Source organism: Scomber japonicus, chromosome 10 (assembly GCF_027409825.1).
Source record: "Scomber japonicus isolate fScoJap1 chromosome 10, fScoJap1.pri, whole genome shotgun sequence".
In the NCBI taxonomy this organism is placed as follows: Eukaryota; Metazoa; Chordata; class Actinopteri; order Scombriformes; family Scombridae; genus Scomber; species Scomber japonicus.
The window spans coordinates 12,450,323-12,475,499 of NC_070587.1; the positions used below are offsets into that span (position 1 = coordinate 12,450,323).

General features: G+C 39.1%; 2 protein-coding genes across 2 annotated transcripts in view; both read right to left on the bottom strand.

Moving 5' to 3' along the window:
• The window catches only part of osbpl3b (oxysterol binding protein-like 3b), a 33,671-nt gene extending 12,874 nt beyond the window's left edge, over positions 1 to 20,797 (bottom strand). The window contains exons 1-8 of the mRNA XM_053326532.1: positions 20,746 to 20,797; positions 5,544 to 5,692; positions 2,927 to 3,043; positions 2,154 to 2,207; positions 1,622 to 1,735; positions 1,231 to 1,395; positions 992 to 1,115; positions 115 to 218 (exon numbers count right to left, since the gene is read on the bottom strand). Of these exons, the coding sequence (XP_053182507.1) occupies positions 115 to 218; positions 992 to 1,115; positions 1,231 to 1,395; positions 1,622 to 1,735; positions 2,154 to 2,207; positions 2,927 to 3,043; positions 5,544 to 5,639 (774 nt within the window). The 5' untranslated portion in view covers positions 5,640 to 5,692; positions 20,746 to 20,797. The remainder of the gene's footprint in view (positions 1 to 114; positions 219 to 991; positions 1,116 to 1,230; positions 1,396 to 1,621; positions 1,736 to 2,153; positions 2,208 to 2,926; positions 3,044 to 5,543; positions 5,693 to 20,745) is intronic.
• A 2,053-nt stretch (positions 20,798 to 22,850) lies between these two features.
• Positions 22,851 to 24,976, bottom strand: LOC128366326 (uncharacterized protein C7orf31-like). The gene is made up of 6 exons (XM_053327007.1): positions 24,948 to 24,976; positions 24,611 to 24,801; positions 24,426 to 24,514; positions 24,135 to 24,309; positions 23,871 to 23,959; positions 22,851 to 23,780 (listed from the first exon to the last, which is right to left on the bottom strand). Exons 1-6 carry the CDS (start codon positions 24,974 to 24,976, stop codon positions 22,851 to 22,853), a joined length of 1,503 nt encoding a protein of 500 aa, XP_053182982.1.
• Between the last annotated feature and the right edge of the window lie 201 nt (positions 24,977 to 25,177).

The window sequence follows — 25,177 nt, forward strand, 5'->3', positions numbered from 1 at the left end:
TACAGAATTTCTGAGTCATCTAGTATTTTGATTAGATAGAGATTTGATGTGATTAGATAGTCAATTTGCTCCATGTTATTTCATAAATTATGTTACAGTCACAAAAATGCTGACCTGCAGGGCTTGAATAGATGGAGCAGAATAGGTGCGGTGGAGGACTTCCATACTCTGAAGGAGGTGGTTAAGATCCAGAAGATAGGCCTCACAGACTGACAAGTCTGTGGAGAGGAGGGAAAAAAACTTAGATTAGAAATAAGAAGAAGGGCTAAATTAGCTAAACTAATTTAACAGACTGCAGGATGAAGGAAATTTCATCAATGGGTTCATATAGAGATATAGATTATCTAGATATAAATAGATTTTGATAATAGGTAGCAGACAACTAAATAAATGGCAATTCTAACTGTGACCTGCTTGGGGAAATCATCGACTGCCATGGCCGCACCATTGTCACTTCACACTCGGGGTGGGTGGGGACAGTAGGTCCTTTTAGTATTTATGCAAATTTGTGGGTATCTTTGTTACATTACATATCTTACTTTCAAGTAAGACAGCAGGCAGACAGATTTTTTAAAATCAACTGAGGCAATCCGAAAAATGAACACAGTGAGGTTAGATCTCACTGGCCGCTTTAACTAGGTATGACTAAATACAGCGCAAACCTTCACAAACACTGAATAATTCTTCAAGCTCCAAGCTGCAGCTTTCATGTAGGCTGAGGCTTATTTATTATTTTTCTCAAGTTTGATTTTTGAACAGTTATCATGAAAATATTTAGCATCCATCTGACCTTTTAGCAACTCAATAATGAAGCAGAACAGCTTTCACTTAAAGTGAAAAATGTCTCATAGTGGAAATTCCAGACCTACTAAAATGTAACTAATGGGTGTTAGGGTTAAGTGGCCGCAGACAGATGGGAAAAAGTGACATAAAATGATCTTAAAAAAACAGGCATCAGATGCTTCTGAGTGCCACAAGGGATAGTTTTCACCTTTTGAGCACTTATCCATATCATCAGATGACTGCAGCCAGGCCACTACTTTGGCTTGACTGTTGCAGCCTGAAGGAAAGGCTCCTGGAGAAGGCACTGTGGACTGTCGGCGTAGAGACATGCACTGCAACAGCAAACAGGTCGATAAAATAATTATATTTTTGAGAACGTTTCGACTTTAAACAGAATAGAGCTGGCACATACGTTTTCATAGTGTGCTGTGGAGTGCACAGCTATACCTTTCTGATAGAGGCGCTGTCAGCCATACTAGGGGAGTTGGGGGAGGGGTAATGGGGATAGTAGAAGGACTTCTCATTAGGGTACATGGCAATCTCATTTTGCCGATAGAGACGATGATGACGTAGCTTGGACACCCATTCATCAAACAGCTCCTGCGACTTAATCTGTAGAGCAGATAGCACAATCAGAAATCAACACAAGGACAAGAAAGGTGGAGGAGGTGTGTCAGTGGAAAAATACACACGCAGGTGTTGTAATTCCCCCTCACCCACATATACAACAACACATAAGGTCATTTGAAAGTCATTTTAGTATAAGCATCTGTTCCAGGAATCAAAAGGGAATAATCTGTAGGGGGAATGCCTTATATTTACAAGCTTTGTGGTTTACCTTCAAGTGATAGATGTTTTCCTCAGCATCAAGATCGATGCACTTTGCTTTCTTCTTAATGGCCATGACAGAGAGACCCACATCAATGCAGCCATGAAGCTTCCCCTTCTCAATCTGCAAGTCAGGGCAAAATCGACACACTATGTTAGGAATGTATTGAACCTAATACAAATGTAACAGTTCAGTTTTAAAATGCACTATCCTATAAGTTTGTTCACCAGCAGACATGACATTGTATGTTTAAGGCAGCAATAATAAACCCTTATATGCCTAACATTGCCCAAGTGGAGTATCTGTATGGCTGATATATAATTATGTGAGATTGACAGGTAAAATACACCCTGTGATACCTTTCAATGATATGAAGACTGTGAGAGCAATCAAGACCTTTTGTTTCTACAGGCACAGATAAATATTCTTAGAAAGACAGCCAGCAGTACAACAAGAATATAACAAAAGATGCTAAATGTCTTGTAATATTCTGTAACTGACAAGCCCTCATATTATGTAGCTGCAGATTTTTTGTACTTACATCGGCACTGCACTTGCCATACTTCAGGATGCCCTTGTCCAGGGAAAAGTATCTCTATGGGGAGAAAGAGGGACAATAAGTGATGCAGCTGGGATGATATGCAACATCCCTGACAGCAAGTCTGAAGTCACTCTAATGACTGTGATCATCACAGTGTCAGCTTCTTGTTAATATACAGTATGTTGTTAATGTCTCTGCACTGAGATGTTTTTTTCATCCTCTTGTCTCGCATCTGTCTGCCTTTACTACTCTTCCCCTCACCCTGTCGCAATCCCTCTCCTCCACCCCCTTCTTAAAAGCTTGGTGCTGGAGCTCTTAATGTACATCACTAGAATCAGACTCTTGAAAGCTCAAAGACCAGAGAAGCTCCGACAGTAGGTCAATACTAAATATATACAGTTCTGTTAAGCAGCAGGCCATCAGCTAATGCATCTGAGAGGACCACCAAGATATCTAAGCTGTATCATCCCAGTGAAAGCTTTTAGAAAGAGTGTGAACAGGAACTGACCCAGGTCACATGTGACTCCTCTGTGGGGGAAATCATCTACTGCATAAGCTCATTCAATTAGTTTAAAACACAAATGAGCAATGTCAGCAGATTTGTTTATTTATTTTTGCAAAGGGAACCGGAAAAGCGCAAGGGTAAAACCAGGAATTTCAGATGACGTGCAAATTTGTCACCTAAAAATGCGTCATACATCTATCACTCTGATAGATGAGTAAGCATAATGTAACCTGGGTCATTTCAGGACTTCACAGAGGTTGGATTATACCTTATGCCAGCCCTTCATGGGCCATTTTCTCCTTTTAAGCATGAAGCCCTCCTGTTTCTGTGGCTCCAGGACATTGCTGAAGCCTCTGCGCAGGCCCTCCACAATTTCCCAGCTGTCCTGTGAGCAAAGATGGTTTAAAAGAACTTAGAGACAATACAGTAGATGCAGATATTACTAGACACTTTTGCACACGCATGCAGATCAGAATTGCAGGGAGGTTTTATAACATGAATTGAATGAGCCATCCACTCAAGAGTCAAGGTCAGAGTCTAAAGAATAATTTGTGCTGTTGATGCTGTTTAGATGGTCGGCCTCTCTTTATTACAGTCAGAGGGAGGCTATTTTATCTCTGGGGAGTTTCAGTGTTCAGTCCTCTGAGGTCAGGTGTCCAGCGTGGGGCTACTGGGCACTGTCACCTCATGGTCCCATTTATAAAATTAGCTTACCCGTCTAATCTCACTCTTCACAATAATCATTTCATGACTGAGATTAGAACGCTCAAGTCCAAATCCCCTGCAAATACAGAGATTAAGGTGATATTTCATCACAGACTAATCCAGATAGCTCTGTCATGTACTTCAGTGAGTGAGAATTCCAGGAAGGCGGCATAAACAATATCAACACAGGATTTTGTAATATATTTGTGGGCACAGAGAATATTACGTCATTTGTGTTAATAACTGTGTAGTTTATGTTAGTGTTGAAAAATGTAATCAATTAGTCATTCAGCACAAAAAAGCAACAATTTTGATGGCTGGTGCATTGCTTAAAGGGGCAGTCCACAAATTTCACACATTAAGGTCAGGCTTCTCATAATGAGTAGTACTCCCTTTTTCGTCATGATAATAATTTCTTGGGTCTGGTGAATAATTATTTTAACAGAAACAGGAATATGGAATGTGAAAATACATATTGACCAGGAAGGGAGGAAATAGCGAAAAACCCCTCTTAGTTGCATTGAGGGAAATGTAGGATGCAGTGTTTTTGGAGCTTAAAGTCAGGACATCTTGATCCCTGCTGCTTCTATGTAGAGCTTTCTCAAAAAACTCACAGAGGAACACTCTTATCCATTATCAAAAATCTGTCTGTCCCACAGTTTTATGGAAGTATATTTGTGTTGGTAATGCATTAAGAGTAATATCTTGCCATCCATAAATGAATGCAAGCACAACAAAAACTCAGGTACAAATTATGTTCATGTTGCAGCTGTCCCGAGGGACGTTGGGTTGTTGGCAGAGGTTTGAGGTGACCTGTGTTTGTTATCCCAGCGTGTCCCTGACTGTTCTAAAAGTTCTGGCTAAACAAACTGTATCAGAAATTAGGCTGACTGCTCAAGCTGAGGCCATCTAAAATAAACTCTCATATCCAAAGGGGGTGGGGGAATAGAGAGGGCTTGGCTTGTGGGTTACTCTTTCAGTCTCCCTGGGTGCTCGTCACATCTCCCTCTGACACACAGTGATTCATTGTCACACACTGCCTGAGGATTTTTCTTCAAGGTCAAGCAGACACTTGGAGAGCGAACACAGTGGCATAACTGACATTAAGACATGCCTGGGCACAGCGATGACTCTCAGGATAACACAACTGAGAGTGTTTCTGAAGTAGTCCAACATTCTGCTAGTCCTGTTGAAGTCTGTGAAGAATGAATACTCTTCCAAAATCAGAAAAAATAATACTACACAACAAGTGTTATCACCTAGGTTTAAATGTAATGTAAATGTCAGAAAACTGTCTAGTGGTGAAATAATCTCCATATTTATGCTCTTTCAAGAATAAAACTCACTGTAGTTCAGTGAGTATAAATAAAACAAAAACATTAGCAACTTTTTACGTTTCATCAAATCATGATATGACACATCTGACAATGATTTCTTTTTATAGAACTATAACTCTTAGCACATTGAGGGCATGAATGTGTTTGATTGATCATTTGTTTGTTCAGAGGATATTTGCTAATGAAAACACCTTTACCAAAATGTGTATGTTGTTATAATTTTAAGTTGAGTTGAAGAAGAGTAACATGCACATCACATAGGTGTAAAGCTATCTGCAAACAGAATCAATGAAAAAAGGGTAAGGGTCCACTCACTTACTCCAAGCCATGAAAGTTTAACAATGACAATGTTTAAATCCTACATGAAAATGTTTAGATCCTTTCCAAGTCAGATTGAAACATTATCACTCTTAAACTTCTGTGGTTTAGAGTAAGTGTGCAAACTTTCCCACATTTGGAGAAAGTGGTTGTGTGTGAGGCTGAGGTAGTGATGGGAACCCAAATGTCCTACTAAAGTTGGCTTTACTCAGCATTCAGTCCCTGCTGCCTGAGCTGTAAAATGCTAAGAAAGTCCCAGCTGTATTTCCTCTGGCTTGCATTTATAAAGAGTCACATTGAGCCTTGGTAGAACATTGGAGAAAACCACACAACCTATTAGCAACAGTTTGAGTGGTTAAAGCATTTATTATCAGGTCATTCTCCCATTTGCAACACAGACATTGTATAATGAGAAAAAAGACAAGTTCAAAATTTACTCCCTAACTTATCTGCTATACAAGTGATAACATGATCACTTGATGGAGATGTATTTCACCAAAGTACATGGCCTACTGCATGTGTTACCTGTCGGCTGTCATGTTTGGACGAGGAACTGCTGTTGCTGCGTGACAGGGAGGAGATCTTCTGTGACATGGCGGAGCTTCGCTCCTCAGAGCCCATTACGCTGCAGACTGGCCGGTGCAGGCTACAGCTGGAGTATCAGGAACATTCCTCTATACACAGAAAAGATGGAGCAGAGATGGGGTCATAAAAATAGAGGGTGGAGCGAAAGAAGGCTTTAATAGGAAAGCCCTCTAAAAGCCTTTGAGCTCTGTCTCACTGAAAAATGCATTAGGTTATTTAGAGTGATTAGTTTTTTCATCTTGATGTAGCAGAAATATGAGATGTAATGAGAACAGCTGCACAGAAGAGTTCTCAACATCTGAAAGAAAATTGACAGACCAGGCTGGAAGACATAAATTGGTCTCAAAGTGTGGAGACCGCAGGCTTAAATAATTCATATCTTACATCTCTCTTACAGAGAGTGATGGACTGTCAGCATTTAAGGATCATATAAGTGAAGTACCCACTTCAAGTATTATGTACAGCAGGAGTGGAAGAAGGATGTATTCAACCCTTTAACTTGAGCAAAAATATTAATACTGAATGTAAAAATACTGCCAGACAATCAAATATCCTGTAAAAGAGAAAGTACAGATCTATCACCTGCAAAGTGTACTTTAGTGTGAAAAGTAGACATACTAATGGTGCAGATATTAAATCATTTTAAAATACCCAAATGATTAGTTGATTAACTGGTTTGTCATCAACAGAAAATGAACTGCACATTGTATTTGAGTAAATTGCACATTGAGTGGTGACTGATCTGAATCCACAAAGAGCTCAGTGGGGGAATAAAAGGCAACTGTCACATGCGAAGATGCAGTGAAATGTGACATCATCAGTGAAACCATCACTTCAATAGCGTGTAAAAATAATTGGGCCTCTTTAGGAAATGGCAGTTCTCAGTCAACTGCCACTCTTCCTGCAGACTAATTAACATTATATGCGTGGCTCACAGTGTTAGCATACAAAACCACATTTTGCTAATGCATTGTGAGTGGCAGTTTGTCATACTCTAGTCTGGAACCAGGCATGATGCGTTTGTATAAATCATGACGATCCACATAGGAGCAAGCAGAAGCTCATTACTTTAGCTTTATTATAAGCAGCACTGAATTTGTGGACCATTGGTTCTGAGTTCATCGCTGTGCTTGATTAAGGGACCTGTGAGTGTCTGTCAAGGACACAAAGCTGTTCTTGTCTGAATAGTTTTTTAAGTCTTGACTCTCAAAGCACACAATGATTATTTTTATTATCATGTATTATGTATTTATTATATGTACCCATATTTAATTTACAGAGAAGTAATTCCTCACATTTAAGGAGTGTATGAATAATTGAATAATCAACAATCAACAAGTGGCATTAGCTCTGTTCTACTATAATGCAATATCAGGCAAAAACTTACATATAAAACAAAAAATTAATTTTTTTATGGAATTAAAAAAGTGAATAATTTATTTGGACAAAAAAGATATGTTAAACACAATAACATGATGTGATCATGCAACTCCTCATATTGTCCTTCTCCACTGGAAGTCTTTGCATACCTTGTGTTCAGATATGTTTTGTCTTTACTGGGTGATCATGTTAACAGTGTCTCAGACTGAATCAGACGTGCCATGTGTTGACTACCAAATTGAAGCAGCAGCAAGGTTAATCACATTACCTGCTCTGCATCCGCAAGCTTTGTGCTGCATAATGGCCACATCGTCTCGTGTTGGACAGACAAAATTGCGGTCATCTGAAACCACCGTCCTTCAGCCAAGACTACACCACCACTGTGTGTGTGTGTGTGTGTGGGCCATAGGGCGCACTGACAGAGCACAATGTCTGAAATGCAGTCAGAATAATGGATCAAAGTGGCAGGACACACAAACAGAAGGTCCCTATCTATCCATCTAGCTAGCTATCCATCCATCCATCCATCCAATGGATGCAGTGCTGCCTCTGTGTCTCCGATGATTTATTCATTCACTTTCCACTGATCACACCAGCTATGCACAGGTCTGTCACACTGTCACTCTTCAGGGAACCCTTTCATCGGCTACAACAACACCACTTCTAAGGCTTTCATCAGGGTGACAACAGTATTAGACGTCAGAGCTCCCATAATTACCCTCTCTCACTGAAGAGGACATGCTTATTGATGGCAATGACAAAATGCAGTAAGCGATTTCAATAAAAGTGTATTAGATTACAACAGGAGCTGTTTGGCAAGGGTTAGGGTTACACGTTAGTATGGATTTTTACTCGACTCAACAGTTGTTGCTGTCACTTACAGAGTGAGAAACATGAGTAAACAGACACCAGCTTGTAAGGAAAAACACGAAAACGCAGTCAGTGGGAGGCTAACGACGGCTAACGAGCAGAGCAGTCGTGCCCGAGACCACAGTTTGCTACAAAAAAGAGGATGCTGACAGGCAGTGTGTGCTGAGTGTGTGTGTGCAGGATGTTGGGTTAAAGATATGAAGAGGATCATATGGACAGTGAAACTGAGGAAAAAGAGATAAACACAAGTCACAGAGAAACTTCTACTGTCTTCAAATAGGAATGCTTAGACATACAAAGATGCATGTACAAACAAGCACATGCAAGGGTTTTGGACACCTTTTCTCCTGTCAATGTCTTAGGGAGTAAAACCAAAACAAAAGCATTTCAAAATAAAGAACTGTTGTTGGCTGCAGACAAACTGCTAACTGTTGTTTCAATTGATTATACTTTATCCATAAAAATGGCACTGACCTTTACTAAGAATGACTGTGATTCATTTACTCCATTAAATACATATCTATCAGACAGTATGGACCAAATAGCTAAACATGGGGACACACAGTAACGTCTTGATATTCATAAGTTAAAAAAGCATAAGCAGGAAAAAATTAAGTTGAGTATGTTTAGTAGACAATATCTGAATAATTTTCAAATAGCATACAGTATATTCTCTACTGTTCAGTACACCTCCGTACATATTCACAGTAATATCTTCAAATGAGATGATTAATGATAATAACCTTTTTCTAGGCTGGATAAAGACAAAGAAAGAGAAATATCTAAGGGGGTGGCATCATTATACAACCTTTCAGGCTCCCTGCATATTACTGTAATTTCTGAGTGACCAAATTAGTCAAACTAAGGTTCAGTCTATTTGTAGAATTATATAAGCACTTGTGTAAAAGAATACTGGCAAGTTTTCAGGCCTTGCTTTATCCTCTGATCACTTTGTGAAAGGAAAAGCTTATACATGTATAAATGTTCATTTGAAAGTGTTTCCTGTATAAAAGGCTAAACGGTTTTTGTGGAGAGGTGACTGACATCCCATGAATATTCCACTACAATGTGGGTGGGTGGCACCCACAATTGTGCTTTAACTGTACTGTACTGCCTGAAAACAGCACAACACCTGGACGAGAGAGATTTGTAACTAACAGGAGCTTACAACCTATAATGTCGATTTCTTCACACTGTTTAAATGCACACTACTTTCCTGGTTGTTAGTGTTATCCTGGTTATGATCATGGCATTTACATGGAGACCCCTGCACGTTTGTCATCATGTGTGTCCAGTTGTGTCTTGATTTCTCGACATATCAACCACTCCTTTCTCTACCAACAGACAATGTTAAGAAGATGTTTACATGCCACAGTGGTACAACATGTAGTAAATCCAGGCTTCTGAAACCAGGATATGGTGTTTATGGGTGTAACACATATTCTGGATACTCCAAAAACCTTATAACCAGAATACTTGTTCATAAACGACTCACTCAACAGCATCTTCATCTTTAATCTCTCTCTGACCCCTGGACCACAGAAAGTTCACATCTTTCACACATTAAAAACAAAAATCTCTTCATTATTGCTGTTGATTTCTTTGGGACATTTTTGCATTTCATTAACTAGTATGCCATGGGGAGTAGACAAGCAATGAAGAGAGACAGATTGATGATGACATGCAGTTAGGGCTGTACCCAATAATTTTTTTTCTTAATTTCTTGTTTATTCAGACAATCATCTATAAAATGTCAGAAAATAGTCAACATTTCTGGTTCATAACATTGCACATAAGACTGAGAAAAGCACCACAGCTTTGTGACTGCAGTGCTGGAACCAATGAATGTTTGACGCTGCTTGTGAAATGACTTCTTTTCGGTCGACTAATTGTTTCAGTCACGTTGCAACTTCATGGTTAACATCTTAAACACAAAGCCAGCAGGGTTTCCCACGGCAAGGACATTCTTATCACTATTAATTATGTAATTCAAATATGTAATGAGTAAAGATAATATTGTACTGCAGTACCATTAAATAACTGGACATATAATTTCCTGTAGCAACTGAAGAGATTTCTGTTTTTCAAAGCTCATCCACATTTGTTATGGAACACAAACCTTCTTAGTTTTGTTAGTTTAAGGTGTATCAGAGAACTGTGAACAATTCCCCGGTCAGCTACAAATCTCAGTTGAAGTTACAGATGGCTTAATGTCCTTTTAAGCTGCACTAACTAGATTGACAAAAGCTGAAAACCCTCTATTACATTCTGCAGCTCATGTTGCAGATGTTCCTCTGTCCTTCCACTGTCTCCAGACCCTGCCGAAGGGCTGACAAGTCTAACAGGCTTTCAGGCATCATTAGGATATGACTCACCAGAATAAACTGCTCATGGCTAAACCCCCACAGTGCAGTTTTCTTAGGAAATAGAATCATGGCTTGCAAAAATGACAGCACTTACATGTAAACGCTCTTATTGTCAGCTGATGCACTACAGTAATTCTAAGACATCTGGTGACAACGGCCTGTGAAGCACTAAAAGTGAAGTGAAAGTAGAGAAGAAGAGTGAAGCAACACTGCTGGAGTTTAGCAATAACAAGAGAGAGGAAGTGCCTAAAGCTACTGTAGAGGAGGACATGGCCCCAGGTGAAAATGAGTCATCTTAAAATATAGATATTGACTTTTACCAAGCTGATGATATTTAGATAACCTTTAAATACATTGAGCTTTGCATAATCTCCTAAATAACATTTCATATGCTAAATCCAGCTGTGAGAGCAGAATTATATTCCAATTCCAAGCCATGAAAATGTGGCTCCACATGTTTATGAGGCATATGTTTATGAAATAGCCCATGTTTATGTATAAAGCAGGCAAAGCTACAAGAAAGACTATATTTAAAAAAACCCGGCTCTTTATTTTATTAGACTAAAAGAATGGCCTTCCAGCTTGAAGTGAGACTAGACTGATTCCCTTTGATGTGTGCCGAGCTCGTTTGATGAACCAGAATTTATCTATACTGAAGAAAATCAATGTTGATTTAAAATTGCTCGGAGAGGCAAATGCACTCTAAGCTTCTCTCTGGTGTTTTCAAGCCTAAACTCAACAAAATGAATGTCCTCTGCATTCATCAAACACCTAACGTGGCATTGCAGTAACCACCTTATCTCTGCAGTCCACTGGCCATTCTCTGACAGCTCATCCCTCTCAATACAAAGCTCTCTGGTAACAATGCAAACTCTGCTAAATCTAGGGAGGAAAGTGTGAGTCATTTACCTTTATTCTAATGCTGTCGTACCATCCATCTGAATAAACTCAAATCAAAACCTTTTGCTTCATTCAGATTTATTTTACTCCTGCTAAACTCATCCGAAGCCAGGGTTATTCTTCCCTGTTTGCTTTGCGGAACTGCACAGCCATTAAGAACATTATCTGATAGCTGTCACTCACTGAAGGAGAAACACTTGGTGCTCATTTACTGCTAAAAGTTACCACTTTAATAACCATGATCTTATTACCCTGCTGTGATGATGCCACTTAGTCTTTGTTATTACATTATTAAAATGCAGACATGCTCTTTCTTGGAAGGGGAAGAGAAACCCTGATATAAAAAGAAAGGGAGGGGAAGTAAGCAGAAAACATAATTCTCATAATGCGTTAGCCACAATAAAATCATATTTTTATTTTTTATCTTTTGTGATTTACATAAAACTGCAATATATCTGCATATTTGAAAATCCGTATCATTTTATTATTTTATTTACTGTGTAATATATCAAACTTGACATCATATTTTCTGACAGTTGTGCATGAATAATAAAAAAAACCCTGCACCACCTGCAAAGTTGTCATCATTACACATAAAATACAGGTTATCCCACAGAGCTGTTGACTGTCAGTGCCAGATGCTTCAGCTAAGACGAGCACGAGCATCCGCTTTAATAATCAGTTTGAGCACAGACAGAGTCGAAAGGTCTGGTCAGTAATTGATCCACAGCTGTCTCTATTCTTTCACAAGACATCAACCTGATATTTGCACTGCAGACTGCTGCTAGTTAGCATTAGCAAGCTGCCACATAGAGACAAACTGAACAGTGGAAACTGCTCAGTCCACTTCCAGCACGTTGAGTCTCATCTTTTTGTGAATTCTTTTTTTGGGCTTTTTAACTTTTATTTAATCATTAGTGGCAAACAAGGGGACAGTGAAATGGGTATGCGATGCAACAATAGTCCCTTAGATTAGATTAGATTATTTTTTATTTCGAATGCGTGACAAAAAACAAAACAAAAACAGCACATAAAAAATGAAAGCACAGTGTTCTCACCAAAAATAGCGAACCTACACCCGACAGAAAATATAATGCACTGTCAACAACATTCGAAATGGAGTGGGAAGAAGTCAAAACTTATTGAATCCCACCCCCTACTCTCAAATCAGTGCTTGCCAGTCCCTTGATGAACTTTAAACCAGGGACGTTGGGTATATGGCATGCACTGTCACCACTCAGCTACCAAGGCTGCTGGAGCACTTTGACTCTCTTAACCAGATGAAACAACATCAACTAACAAGCACCAAAAGTGCAGGCCAGTGTGCAGAGTCATATGTCCTCCACGTAAATGTAACCATTAAATTCAAGTCTGGGGTTTATCTGCAGACTTGCAATATTTACTGTACACAACTCACCCACTTGGTTAAGTTTAGGCATGAACAGTGGGATGGTTCGACTTAGGGGCCAAGAGGTGCGTCTTGTAGCATGCCTTTACAGTGACAACATTGGAGGGTGTGTCATGTAGAAAAGTGTGTTTGTCATGTTGGTCTGCAAGACTACAGATAGACCCTTCTCTTTAAATTCACTACTAACATGTGCAAGAGATAGCCACCAGGAGTCACAACAGTCCTGTCAACACCATCATGATTCAAAATGGCTGATTTAGCAGTGGTCATCTATGAAAATACAAGTTTTGTGCTTATTGTAATACCTCGATTTAACTCAAACTCACATGATGTTGATATTTTACACATTGTACACAGCTTATCACAGTAAATTAACACAATTTTTAAAGAGTGACATCAGCATCCAACACAAATGATTGAGCGCTCTCCTCAGCCTCTTATCTACAGCGTACAGTTTTTAGTATGATCATTAACAACAGTAGCTTTGATTGAAGAGAGGATGGCATAAGAGAGGAAGACAGGCTGTTGAAATCTGAATGTAACATGAGGTATTAAAAACAGATGTGATTAGAGTTTAGATAAGGTCCTTCATGGAGCTGCAATCAGTCAGGCAGTTTATATCATGTTCTTATCCAAGTCTGAAGAGTTATCATGGTGAGTAGCTGGATCGTGGGCAATTGCACAGGAAATAGTCAAGTCCTGAAAGTCTCTCTTGGCTCTCCCCTGTGGACAACAGTCACTTTTATCAGGCACAGCAATTCATCACCTACTGCAGCCATTATTTCTGTTCTGTTTCCTAAAAGGTCCTGAGCACTGTAGCAGAGAGTAGGACAAAAAATAAACCTCTCTTCTTACATCCATCTGCAGAATCAGGTCATCAAAGAGTCTGTCAGTGTTTCTTTTTAAAACTATATTCTTCAGGCTAGAACACCCAGTGCCCAGCCGGCAATTAGCCCAGAGCATTTGACACAGAGACAAACCTGGCTTCATTCCAGTATGAGATCTATTATTCATTAGTACATCTCTTGACCAAGCACGGTAATGTTTGCCAGCCCACATCTGAGTGTGTGTGTGTGTGCAGCTACACCTTTTCAATATAGTCTTTTAACTATGAGGATGTGTTGCACAGATGGCTGCACCTGCTCCTGATCTGCTTAAGACATCAAGGTAAGGTTGCCAGAGGGAGCCTCCCCAAATAAGACTAGTTCAAAACATTTTATATGGCTAGAATGCGTATGAAATCCTGTGGCAGCATTTGACTGGTCAGTGGTGTACCTTCAGCACTCAGCCTCTCTCACAAAAATGGGATTTGTTGGGTTGAAATAATTTTGCAGTTTTTAAATCATATTACAAATTTAATAGCACCCTATACAAAAATATATACATTCACAAACATGCATTCCATACTTACTCTATTCATGCTCATGTTGAGAGAGTGTTTCCCTAAGTGATGCTAGTCAAACATAATATGATAAATCACATGAGATTAACACTTATCTCTGCTCTCATGGGTGTGTACACAAGTCTCTCTCTGTCTCTCTCTCTCTCTCTCTCTCGGATGTATTTTATTATTTATTATTTTATTATTGGTGAGCCACAATACTGATCCTATTGTTTATCAATTATTATGCATTGTTTATTTTCTATAATATTCGGATTTTTTGAGCAGATTTTGGACACTTATTGGACTGGTAAACATCAAACCAATCTGGCAACAGTGCTCAGTCAGTCAGTCAGTCAGTCAGGGACAACTGCAGTTATAGGCTTGGCTCTGCTGCTGTGATCCAGCCAAAAATAGGTTCACTCTACTGAGCTTAAAGAGTGCATGCCTCGCTCCACTATCTGTAATCTTACAATTTCAGCAGTATTAAGTAGAGTTCTTTCTCTAGATTCAGAAAGTTCCTCATATACAGCCTGAGAGAGAAACCTTGAAGAGTTACAATGGCATTAATGAGGAGATAGATAAAGACCCCCTTCAGCAACTGCGGGCTACATTAGACTTCTTTTCATTCATGCCTACTTTTGTCTGACATATGACAGGCTCTGTATCACTCACAAATGCCAAGCTGCATCCTGTTAATCAACCACATCCTTGACAGGCTGACTCCCCTCCCACACCGCAGTCCTCCCTCTCTCGATTTCTTTTTCTCCTGTCTGCGATCAGTGTGGTGGAGGTCCTCCTCTTTGTTATATTCACAGTGTGGGCAAGCCTGACAATCTCATAACTCAACACCGGCTAATTAGGACGGAGAGCAGAGTCACAGCTTAGCTCAATACACTTACTGACAGAGGAGTCATGGAAAAAAACATAAATGTGCTGAACTTCATGGTGTATAGTGCTCTTCACCCTGTGTCACGTGTAGCAATTTGCATGACAGCCTAATCCAGCTGTTACTCTCCAAATTAAAGATTACATCCTTACAAACTCAACCGTTGCTATGATTAGGATGCAACAGCGGAATTTCCACCTCCATTCACATATCAATTCAGGGGTGTTGACCCATGTACATGATGATGACATTGAGCAACTTCCTGTTATCGTTAGCATGCTGAAACTCTATTATAAGAATGGATGTGGCCAAGAAAGACCTAAAAAGAAGATACCATGAAAAGTGGATAGAACATCTGCACTGCCACAAGCAATCCCTAAGTCCTCAAAGTGCAGATATATTTAGACATGACATCTTCCATTACTGTCCATTTATGGACAGACAGAGATAAACTGTCTGACTGAGAGTTGTGAGTTACCACATCTTGAAATATTTACTTCATGCCTGAACTCTGTCAACTACCTTGGTAAGAAATTCCTAATTCACTGAACAAGAGTGAGGATGAGCATACAACAAGAGTCCTTCTCTGTTATATTATATTATATTATATTATATTATAAGCGATTAAGTTTCACATTGCATGCAAGCTGACTCAAACTGTAGCTTCCTTGAATTGGAGGACTTTCTTTAGTGTTTGTAAAGTTGTGGTGTGATTGCATTTCACCCACAGACCTCTGAAGTTTTTGTGCTTTTCTGCATAGTGCCCTGACCTAATTACCGCTTAATTTAGTTCCAAAGGAATGCAAAACATCTCACAGTAAACAAGTTACCGTCTTGCGTGGCATAATCATCTAAAAAACTGCACATTAGATATTACACAGCATATACTGTACTGTAGGGCTGTTACTAATTTTTATCTTCAATATCAATTAATCTGTAGATTATTTTCTCAATTAATCGATAAATTGGTTGATTTATAACGAAACCTCAAATGTGTTATTTTGTCCCGGCCAAAAGACCACAACCCAAAAATATTCAGTTTACTATGATTTACTATGAAAATACTCACATTTAAGAAGCTGGAAACAAGAAACTTGAAAAGATGACTCAAAACCATAATTGTTGCTGATTACTGTCATTCCATTAATATAATATAACATTCAAAAAAATATATAGTATACTGTAATTATGATGTTTTTATTATTTCTTTTTTCATTCATTAATGCCACTGCAATGAAATTATGGATGTTGTCACAACACACCAAGAATTTTAGAAGAATAATAATAACACACTCCGTCAAATTTACTAATGTAATATCTGAACCATCCAAACATGCTGTGGTTGGGTGAAAAGGGCACATGAAACCCTTGAAGTTTCTGTGCTAACATGCATTGATAATATCTTAATCATAATATCTGAATGAGTGGGTATGATATCGATTTCCATTGTTACACAGATGACACCCAATTATATGTCCCATTAACACCTGGTACCACAGACATTACCTGTATTATGTCCAGTCCCTCTGAAATTAAAAATCAGATGTCCAAAAAAGTCTTGCAGTTGAAGTGATTATAAAAACCAGATCTGGCCCCAGCACCAGCAATTAACAATGTCTGCTCTTGTCTGGGTCCTTTTATCTAATAATGTCCATAAAGAGGCCTGCAACCTAAGTGTTATTTTTGACTCAGAGTTGTCTTATGACCCTTGGGTGACCAAAGTGCTGCAGCCCTGCTTCGCCCCACTGAGTCAGCTAACAAAGCTCAACCCTTTCCTCTACCGACATTGAAAAGGTCGGAAATGCGCTTATCTCCTCCAGACTTGACTATTGCAATGCACTTTATTCTGGTATCAGCAGGTGTAACATTTAACAAGACTGATGATACAAAACACTGCTGCCAGGCTTTTAAAACGTCCTAAGAGAAGTGACATTACCCTTGCTGCCTCTCACTGGTTAACTGTGAGTTTTAGAATTGTTTTGAAAGCCTTGAATGGTGACACTCCTGCCTAGCCTATCTGCTAACTCCCTATAAACACTGCTTGAGATCCTATAGCACAGCCTTACTGATGGTCAAAAATCTCAACTCACCCCTTAATGTGACCAGGCCTTATGCTTCAGATCTTATGTACTTGTATTATATGTTTTAGTGTAAGCACTTTGTAACTTGTAACATGCTATATAAAGTTACTATAATTATTTTATGGTGCACAACTTCCATATTTTTAACACTGTCCCTGCTTTGGTTTTGGGCACCCTCTCAAAAATATGCTACTGCTACTGCTGTGAAAACAAGCAAGGATTCTGTGATGTAGTGTAGCTCAAGGGACAAGGAAGGTGGTAGGCAGGCAGACTCAGGCTGTTGTTTGAATAAGTGAAAACTGAATTATTCAGTCCAGCGTAACACAAAAGAACGTGTCCAAAATCAAAAGAATACAAAGATACTCAACTAAGGCATGAACAAGTGCACACAGCTACACCCTCATCCTCTGACCTCCTCTAAACCTACATCTCTCCCCTTAAATAGGCCATCCAGTCAATTAGGCAGAACCATTACTGCAGGGGTGTTCCCTCCCTCTTACCAATTGGCACTCAACAATGCTACTTGTATCAGTCAACACTGTTTACCACCCATCACTCCCAACATTTCCATAAGCCAAAACAATAAATCAAAGACATGAAATCAGCCCTTTAACTGAGTAAAATAAATCCCCCATGCTTAGTCCAAACAACTGACATCGCCAGTGTATAAATACAGGAAGTAGTTGGGCAGTTCTTCTTTGTTTGGTAAGCACATGGTGGCCTTGGCAAGCAACAAAGAAAAACAATGCCCAACTTATGAAACTCAAAACTAAACCTAATAAAGATTAACCTTATACATATCTGTTTTACTTTGACCAAAAGTTTGCTAAATGTAAATTGTAACCACATGTAATGCAAAACAAACAAATAAACCTGGCTGGGATAGTATGTATCTGCATATGATTATTGGTAAACTAATGGTTGAAACAAACACATTAATAAGTTAACTGGTGTTGAAAGTGAAAGAAAAGGGTGACAAATGATGGGTTTCATCCACTTTGTCACAGATTGTGAACAGGCTAAAAGAAAATTGTTCCCATAAAGAAGAATTTGAACAAAGGGACACCTTGTGTATTGCTATAACGACAGAGCCCAACATCTATAACTTTGATTATGGATATCATGTAATTAATGAATAGATTGAGACAGAGATAAATGTTCTTCAATGATAGAACAATTATGGAGAGAGTCTCACTTTGGGTACTTTTTCAAAATCAAACAAATTCCTTAGCTGATCAAGTATTTGTAATTGATAAACATCAACAATATATTTAGAAAATTAGACTGTCATTAAATTCTTCATTATAAAATGTATAAAGAGATTAAGGTAATTATAACCTTTACATGCCAATACGGACAATACTTACTAACATTTGCCAGAATAGAAAAAAACAGGTAAAGATTAATTGAAAACATTACGTCAAGACTCAAAGCTGTACATTATTAAAGCACATCGGAGCTACCATCCTCAAAGATGGTGAACATTTTGAATTATTCAGTACAAACCAAGGAAATGACCAGGCCTGTATAGAAGAATTCAGTAAAAACTCATGCGGTACGCTATTGTTTTTAAGCTAAAAGTATCTGCTCGTTAAAATTTCATGCTGATATCTGGCAGTCTCTAAGGTAGTTATGAAATCAGCTTTCTTCAGCCTCTCTGATGCCTAGAGGAGGCTGAAGACAAGAGCAGCAACCTGCCATTAGAAAACCACACCACTATAATGAGATGGTCTGACAAACAGACTTCTGTAACAACAAGACAGTTATTCATGATTCTACTTATTTATTACAAATGTAATAATGTAATATAAATGCTTTTTGTCCTTGCTGCTATGGCACAACCAGCTTCTGTTATTAAATATGAAATGTAGAAAGTAAAGACTTTTTCACTATTGCATGCCTAAAAGCGCATAAACCTGTTTCCATCTTAAGACTTGTGAATTATTCACGTTAGGCTACTGTCTACACAAAAAGGGGCAACACCTGCCACATGCATGAGATTCTCAAAACAGCTGGTCTACTGGTCTTGTTCAGCTACTTCATGCATTATTCACATGTTTTTAAGTGGATATCTAAAACTTTTTTTTGTTCTTTTCGGTGTGGATACTGGAGCAATGCTACAGATCTAACATTTAATGCTTTGACTTAAAGTGACACATTAATTTCCACTACAGTACTGTGACTCAGCTGATTAATTGGTTGGTAACTCTAAACGTATTGGTCAGGCCACTTGAGCAGTATCACCTGCAGTATGACAGTCAGCTGTGAAAAAGAAAAAGTACACGGTGCACGACAATGTGAAACAGGTGACCTGGAAAATTGCACTGGAAATCACTCCCTCTAACGTAGAGACTCAGCACAAAATCACAGGATAGATGGACACAGAGGAGTCACGTGTATTACATGGATGTAGACATTTATTCAAGTATTCACCTTGACGCTGAGGGAAAGCTGAAATTACTGTGTAGGTGACCTCATGCAATGCAACGTAATGCTCCACTGCTGTTTTAAATACTCGGCTTTCATGGACAAAGATGTTTTTCTTTCCTGCCTCTGCATTCCACAGATTCTATTGATTCTTCCTTCTTCCCCCTCCCAGCGCCCCTGTGCCATACCGCAAACACTGATTTTAGGAGTGATGGGAACAAAAAACCACAATCCCAAATGAGCACAGCTGTGACAGTGATTTAAAAAAAAAAAAAAGTAGAGGAGAAGTGGTCTCAGTATTTTACAAGCTGACTTTATTTATTTCATTATTTAGACATTTCAACCAGCAAACCACTTCAGGAAAAAAAAGCTCCAGAGACTATCTTTCTTTTGCCACTGCAGGATGCTGTATTTGTCCTTCACCTCTATATCAATCTGGGATTTGATATGCACACTATCCACCTCCTTTTCTATATGTCACGACTGACAGTTTTCCAGATCCTCTCAGTTACCCATTTTGAGCCTCACACATGTTCCAACAACAAACAGCACCTGAAAAGGCTGCTCTGTTGTACTATTGACACAACACCCAAAAGAGCTGAGTGGTATTCATGTGTAAGTCATGAAAGTACAGCTACCCTGTTTGTGAGCCATATTTGACCAAACAAAGCAGCTTTGACTGGAACGTTTTGGCACAAGCCCTATACTCAGTATGAGAAGCACTATCATTATGCTGGATTTACACAGAATTGTAATTATCAGGGAGTACGCATTCAAATACTATTCATATTTTTTCCAAGCACACCTGTCATCTGCATGGTAAAAGAAATACTGTAAAATCACCCATATTCCTGTTTTACTCCTAATGTAACACACAGTGTGAAAATGGATCACTATCACAAAAACCTACATCCACTCAGCATGAGAGAAGACAGCCACTCATAAAGGAACATTATTCATACTTTTGGCTTGTGACTGGGTTATACTGTGTGTTTATGTAAACATAGACCTATGCCCCACAACTTGTTTTCACTCGTCTGGAGGAAGAAGAATAGGGCTAAGAGTTACCATGGAGACTGAGAGGGTCTATTAGTGTTTATCTTTTCTATCTGAAAAGATAGAAAAGATAAACTGCGTGGAGACAGACTGCTTGGAAAACCTTTCAGCATTACAGAGTTTAATTATGGGCCTTTAAACTGTAGTTGACTGTTGGACTGTTTCACTTTGAAGCTCATCAGGGGAGATTTTACAGCACTCGCTTTGACTGCTTTTAAATGGTTCAGTTATCCTGCTTCCAAGAGCAAGAAAACATGTACAGCAATTAACTTTTTTTTATAAATACTCAAGCAAGCAGTTCCTTCTGTTTATCCACAGAAGGACAGACAAGTCTTGAATGAACTATCTACTAAATTTGACTTGTCAAGGAAATAGCGCACTCACCTTGACGGAGTTGCAGATGTTATTTCCAAGTACGGCTGGAGATCTCGAAAACAGTCGATCGGTGGACAAATTATACTTTATCTAGCCCAAAAAGATGAACACAGGGAATTAAAACTATTCAAATGATAGCTTGAACCAAAGTGCCTGCATACTCCAGTCTGACATGCACACACATGCAGCCGCTCTTGAAGAGCATCAGTTTGGTCACCGCTGCACGGAAGAGGACGGTCACGCGTGATTGACTGAAACAAACTCCAATGAAAATGTAGAATCGTCACCTGAAAGGGCGGAGTTTGCATCATTGACAGCATCTTTTCCGTGACGTGTTTTGGAGGACCCCCAAAGCAAGCACAAACTGTGTGGAAAATCGCTCATCACTTTAACATAATTGAATTAGATTAAATGTTAAGATGCATGTTAAGATCTGTATAATCGTGTCTTTTTGTAGATTAGGATTGGCATTTTTTTCTTTTTTCTTTAAAATTCTGTTATTGTTGAATGTTAAAAATAAGTTCACATCACCAAAATGAGAAAATATACATTCTCAGAAACAAGAGAAACGAGGAGGATAATGATTGAGGATGATGACTGAATTGGTGCTTAAAATATGGATACACTGACCCCTACTGGAAAAATAACTGAATCACAGCTCTTCAGTCTTGCTCACTGCCAAATGAGAGAAACTGAACATCCAGTTTTTGATAAGCATAAAATTAATGAATAAGGTTTGAAAATGTACAGGACCTTGAATATGGCAGTTTCAACTTCTCAGAAGTGCAGTTTTTTTTGCACATGCATACCAACAGCAAAAAAAAACAAAGATAAAAACAAATCAACCAACAATGAAATCTCATCTAGGCAGCCCTCAGGATTGCCTCCTTGGAAATAGCCTTACAATTTGAGTTTGTGTACAGTATTCAGCAGGAAAATTGCACTGATCCACTTTGCAGTGGGAGCCATTATCATTGGGTTTTTATCTTCTTGAAAGACTGAATATGAGGCTGTTATTTCTCTCAAGGCTGCAGGCTTGGTCCTCAAGGACTTACTGTCACAAAAAAAACTTTTATTGCGAGTCAGCCTGACTGCAACAGAATATGTGCAAAAAGGTATTTTTTCCTTTTACATTGGTGAGCTAGAAGGTTACTGCAGCACCTACAATACAGAGAGGTGAACTCCATAACACAGGCAACAGGTTACAGTAAAGATCAAAGTATTTTTCTGTGCAGAATTATGAATTTACTGCTGCAGTGTGTACTATGGTGGCAGTCTGAAATCACAGGAGTGAGGTTTGAAGGGCTTTTTATATTATGTTCTGTCATTACAATCAGCCTTATATAACACCATTACTGTATAATACATCCCAAGCTTTAATTAATATCGCTAATTAAACGTCAAGAAGCAAAGACCAAATTAATAATGTTTGCAAATGAAGAATGTCTGTTTAATTCTGAATCACTTCTGGCTCAATAAACAGTCTGCAAAATTGCTTTGATCTGAAAGAAATAATGAGTCACATACTTAAGATGAAACTATTTTATTGCCAGCATATGAAAAATCTTACAGACACTGCAAATAGTTTGTTGTCAGGCCTTAATAGTGAGTCTGTGTTTTGTGGCATGCAGTTTTTGGTGGGGATATAAGCAAATTATAGCCTTAATAATTTGGATCTTAGAAGCACCTGGATATCTTGTTGTGAAATCTAACCAATAATACAGTATATACATAAAGTTGAATTTGAAATGCCAGAAATTTTATGCCATTAAAATGACTTTGAACACCATTCATCTGAATTTGTATGTACTCATTTATGTGGTTTCTCCGTCTTTAAATATTTCACTATTTGATGAAATGCAAAAGCTTTTTTTATGCTCCACAAACTAAGATATATAATTAGGTGTCCAAGATTCTGATCAAAAAATGGAAAAAACACTAATATCAAACGACCCGATAGGACAGAGGTGTTCAGCTCCATTCAGCCTTGATTGCTTATTCTTGGTAGCATTATTAAGTATTCAAGAGTGGTTCAAGTTCAGTTGCGTACAAGATTAAAATGATGTTGGCTTTTATTCGCTTCCATAGGATGTGAAATGTGCATGTTCATTAGCTTATCCATGGAGGTAGAAGCAGTTGATCCCATAGAAGTCATGTTTTTTCCCTGTGACTACATTGTCCCTCAGGTTGACAGCAGCATGTGTGATGGAGCTGTTGAACTTGCAATGGGCTTCTGACTTACTGAATGAATCTTGAAGGTCGAGATGACTGAGAGCCACAGTCCCAGCTCTTTTCACAGGGTTAATACCAGGCAGGACAGGAGGCCGTGGCATGATGCAGGGGTTACAGATACTGTGTGGCAGCTCATGGCCCTCTGGCAGTTTTCCCTGCTCTGAAGCTGCCCTTGATAATAACTCAGCATGTGATTCAATATCTGCCTGGTATTTTATTACAGCTGGCTGACTAAGGCTAGATGGATTTCTTCCAACTTCGAAATACTTATTTTTGTTGCTTGATTCATCACACAGTTCAATTGAGATTTTCTCCCTTTTAACCTCTAACTCTCCCTGGGAAAGTGGGCGGTTGTGCAGGTCCAAGTGTTGCTTTGTGTCTGTGATCTGAGCAGTGTTAGCCTCTTGGCTGCTCTGTGACTTGGATGCTTGTATGAGACTTTCATCAAACTTGACTTTGCAGTTTTCTTGCTCCCTGCCCTGATATGCAGAGCTTTTGCTCTTAGCTTGTTGTTTGTGTAAGACCTCCTGGGAAAGCTCAGTGCTTGCTGCTTCTGTAGAGCCACTGTTATACTCCGACTGACTATGACCCATTAGGTTAGGATCTGGTGCTTCATTATGATTAGCTGTAATCTCTTGTGGCCTCTGCTGGTTCATAGTTGCTGAAGCAGCGAATTGGTTCAGAGCTGGAGACGGATTTTGGAGTGCTGTGGCAGCTGGGCCGCAAGTGCTTCTCACCACATGGCTTCCCTGTCTTCTTTTCCACCCTTCTCTTGGTTTAGAGGGAACAAACACAGGATAGGATCTTTCTCTCTGAAAAAACAGGAGCTCATTAAAGCAAGTGTAGTTTAATGCACCATATGGCACACTGTAAATATCATTGTACGTTATTCTTGGTTTTACCAGTGGTGCTGCATGTGAAGTCATCAAAGTTAGATCACTAATTTTTTCCTTGAAGTCATCTATCTTTAGAGGATTAGCTGGCCCCGACCCTTAAAACATAAAACTTCAAATATCAAATATTACACACTAGTTTATTGATTACCGACTTTAAAATAAGGCATACACTCCAGTCTTCTAAACACTGGCTTTCGTTATTTTGAGTGCCAAGTTGTACTCTGTCCTCATGCTCTTTCAGTTTTCTGCAGACATTTTAAAAGCGCTCACCTCTGTAGTGCATTTGATAAGAGGTGACCCAGTGTGTCCTCTCCAAATTTTTCAGCATGTTGCTTGTCCGCTCAGATAATGAGAAATTCCAGTCACGAAGTTTGGGGTTGGGCAGTACTATCTTTGGAGGAGTAGGGTAGAATACTTGGCCATCACCTTTCAGTGGCTTTGTGTGCTAAGGACATTGGTGAATTTAGAAAATGATCAAAACAGTTGTTTGATGCATTGGTTAACTTCAGTGACAATGTGATGTGAAAATGTATCGTTAAATGAGAGTCACATCCAACTCACATTTAAGAAACCATGCTCTCCTGTCCATAAGACAGCAGTCTTCCTGGTTCTATTGGGTGACTCCAAGATCTCATGTCTATATGGACCACCTGTATGTAGAGATAGATGATCTTGAAGACTTTTCAGAACCTATTTATTTTACTCTACCTTTTATTTCTTTTTACCACAATATGTTGCCCTCCCACCTATAGCTTTGCTCCTCAGAGTGACATCTGGTGCAGCAGTTGGGATGAGGGGGTTGATGAAAGGTTGAGAGGCAACTCTGACTCCTTTGTCAGGGTCATCTGGTGAGTGGAAGGATGGGAACACTGCAAAGCGGGAGATGTGGGATGCATAAGGATGTTCTTTTGGAGTTGCAATCTTTATCGTTTTCTCCCTGTTTAAAGATAATTTAATGAATTAAGTAGGTTAAGGCAGGTACAAATGGTAAATGGTAAGTGAACTGTACTTATATAGTGCTTTTCTAGTCGTCATGGCCACCCAAAGCACTTTACATTACATCTCATTCACCCATTCACTCACATTCCTACGCTGATGGCAGGGGCTACCATGCAGGGTACCAACCTGCTCATCAGAGGGAAACTAACCATTCATACACATTCATACACCGTTGGCACAGCAACGGGAGCAATTTGGGTTTAAGTGTCTTGCCCAAGGACACATCGACATGTGGACTGGAGGAGCCAGGATATGTAAATGTTTGTTCATGCATCTACTGGAAAGGTTAAAACACAAAGTACTCACACCATACT

Coding starts and splice junctions, on each gene's coding strand:
- LOC128366326 (XM_053327007.1), bottom strand. CDS start 24,976: ATGGTAGCCCCTGCCATCAGCGTAGGAAT. Junction 24,802..24,947: donor CCTGCCATCAGCGTAGGAAT/GTGAGTGAATGG, acceptor ATCTTTAAACAG/GGAGAAAACGATAAAGATTG. Junction 24,515..24,610: donor TCTGAGGAGCAAAGCTATAG/GTGGGAGGGCAA, acceptor CTCTACATACAG/GTGGTCCATATAGACATGAG.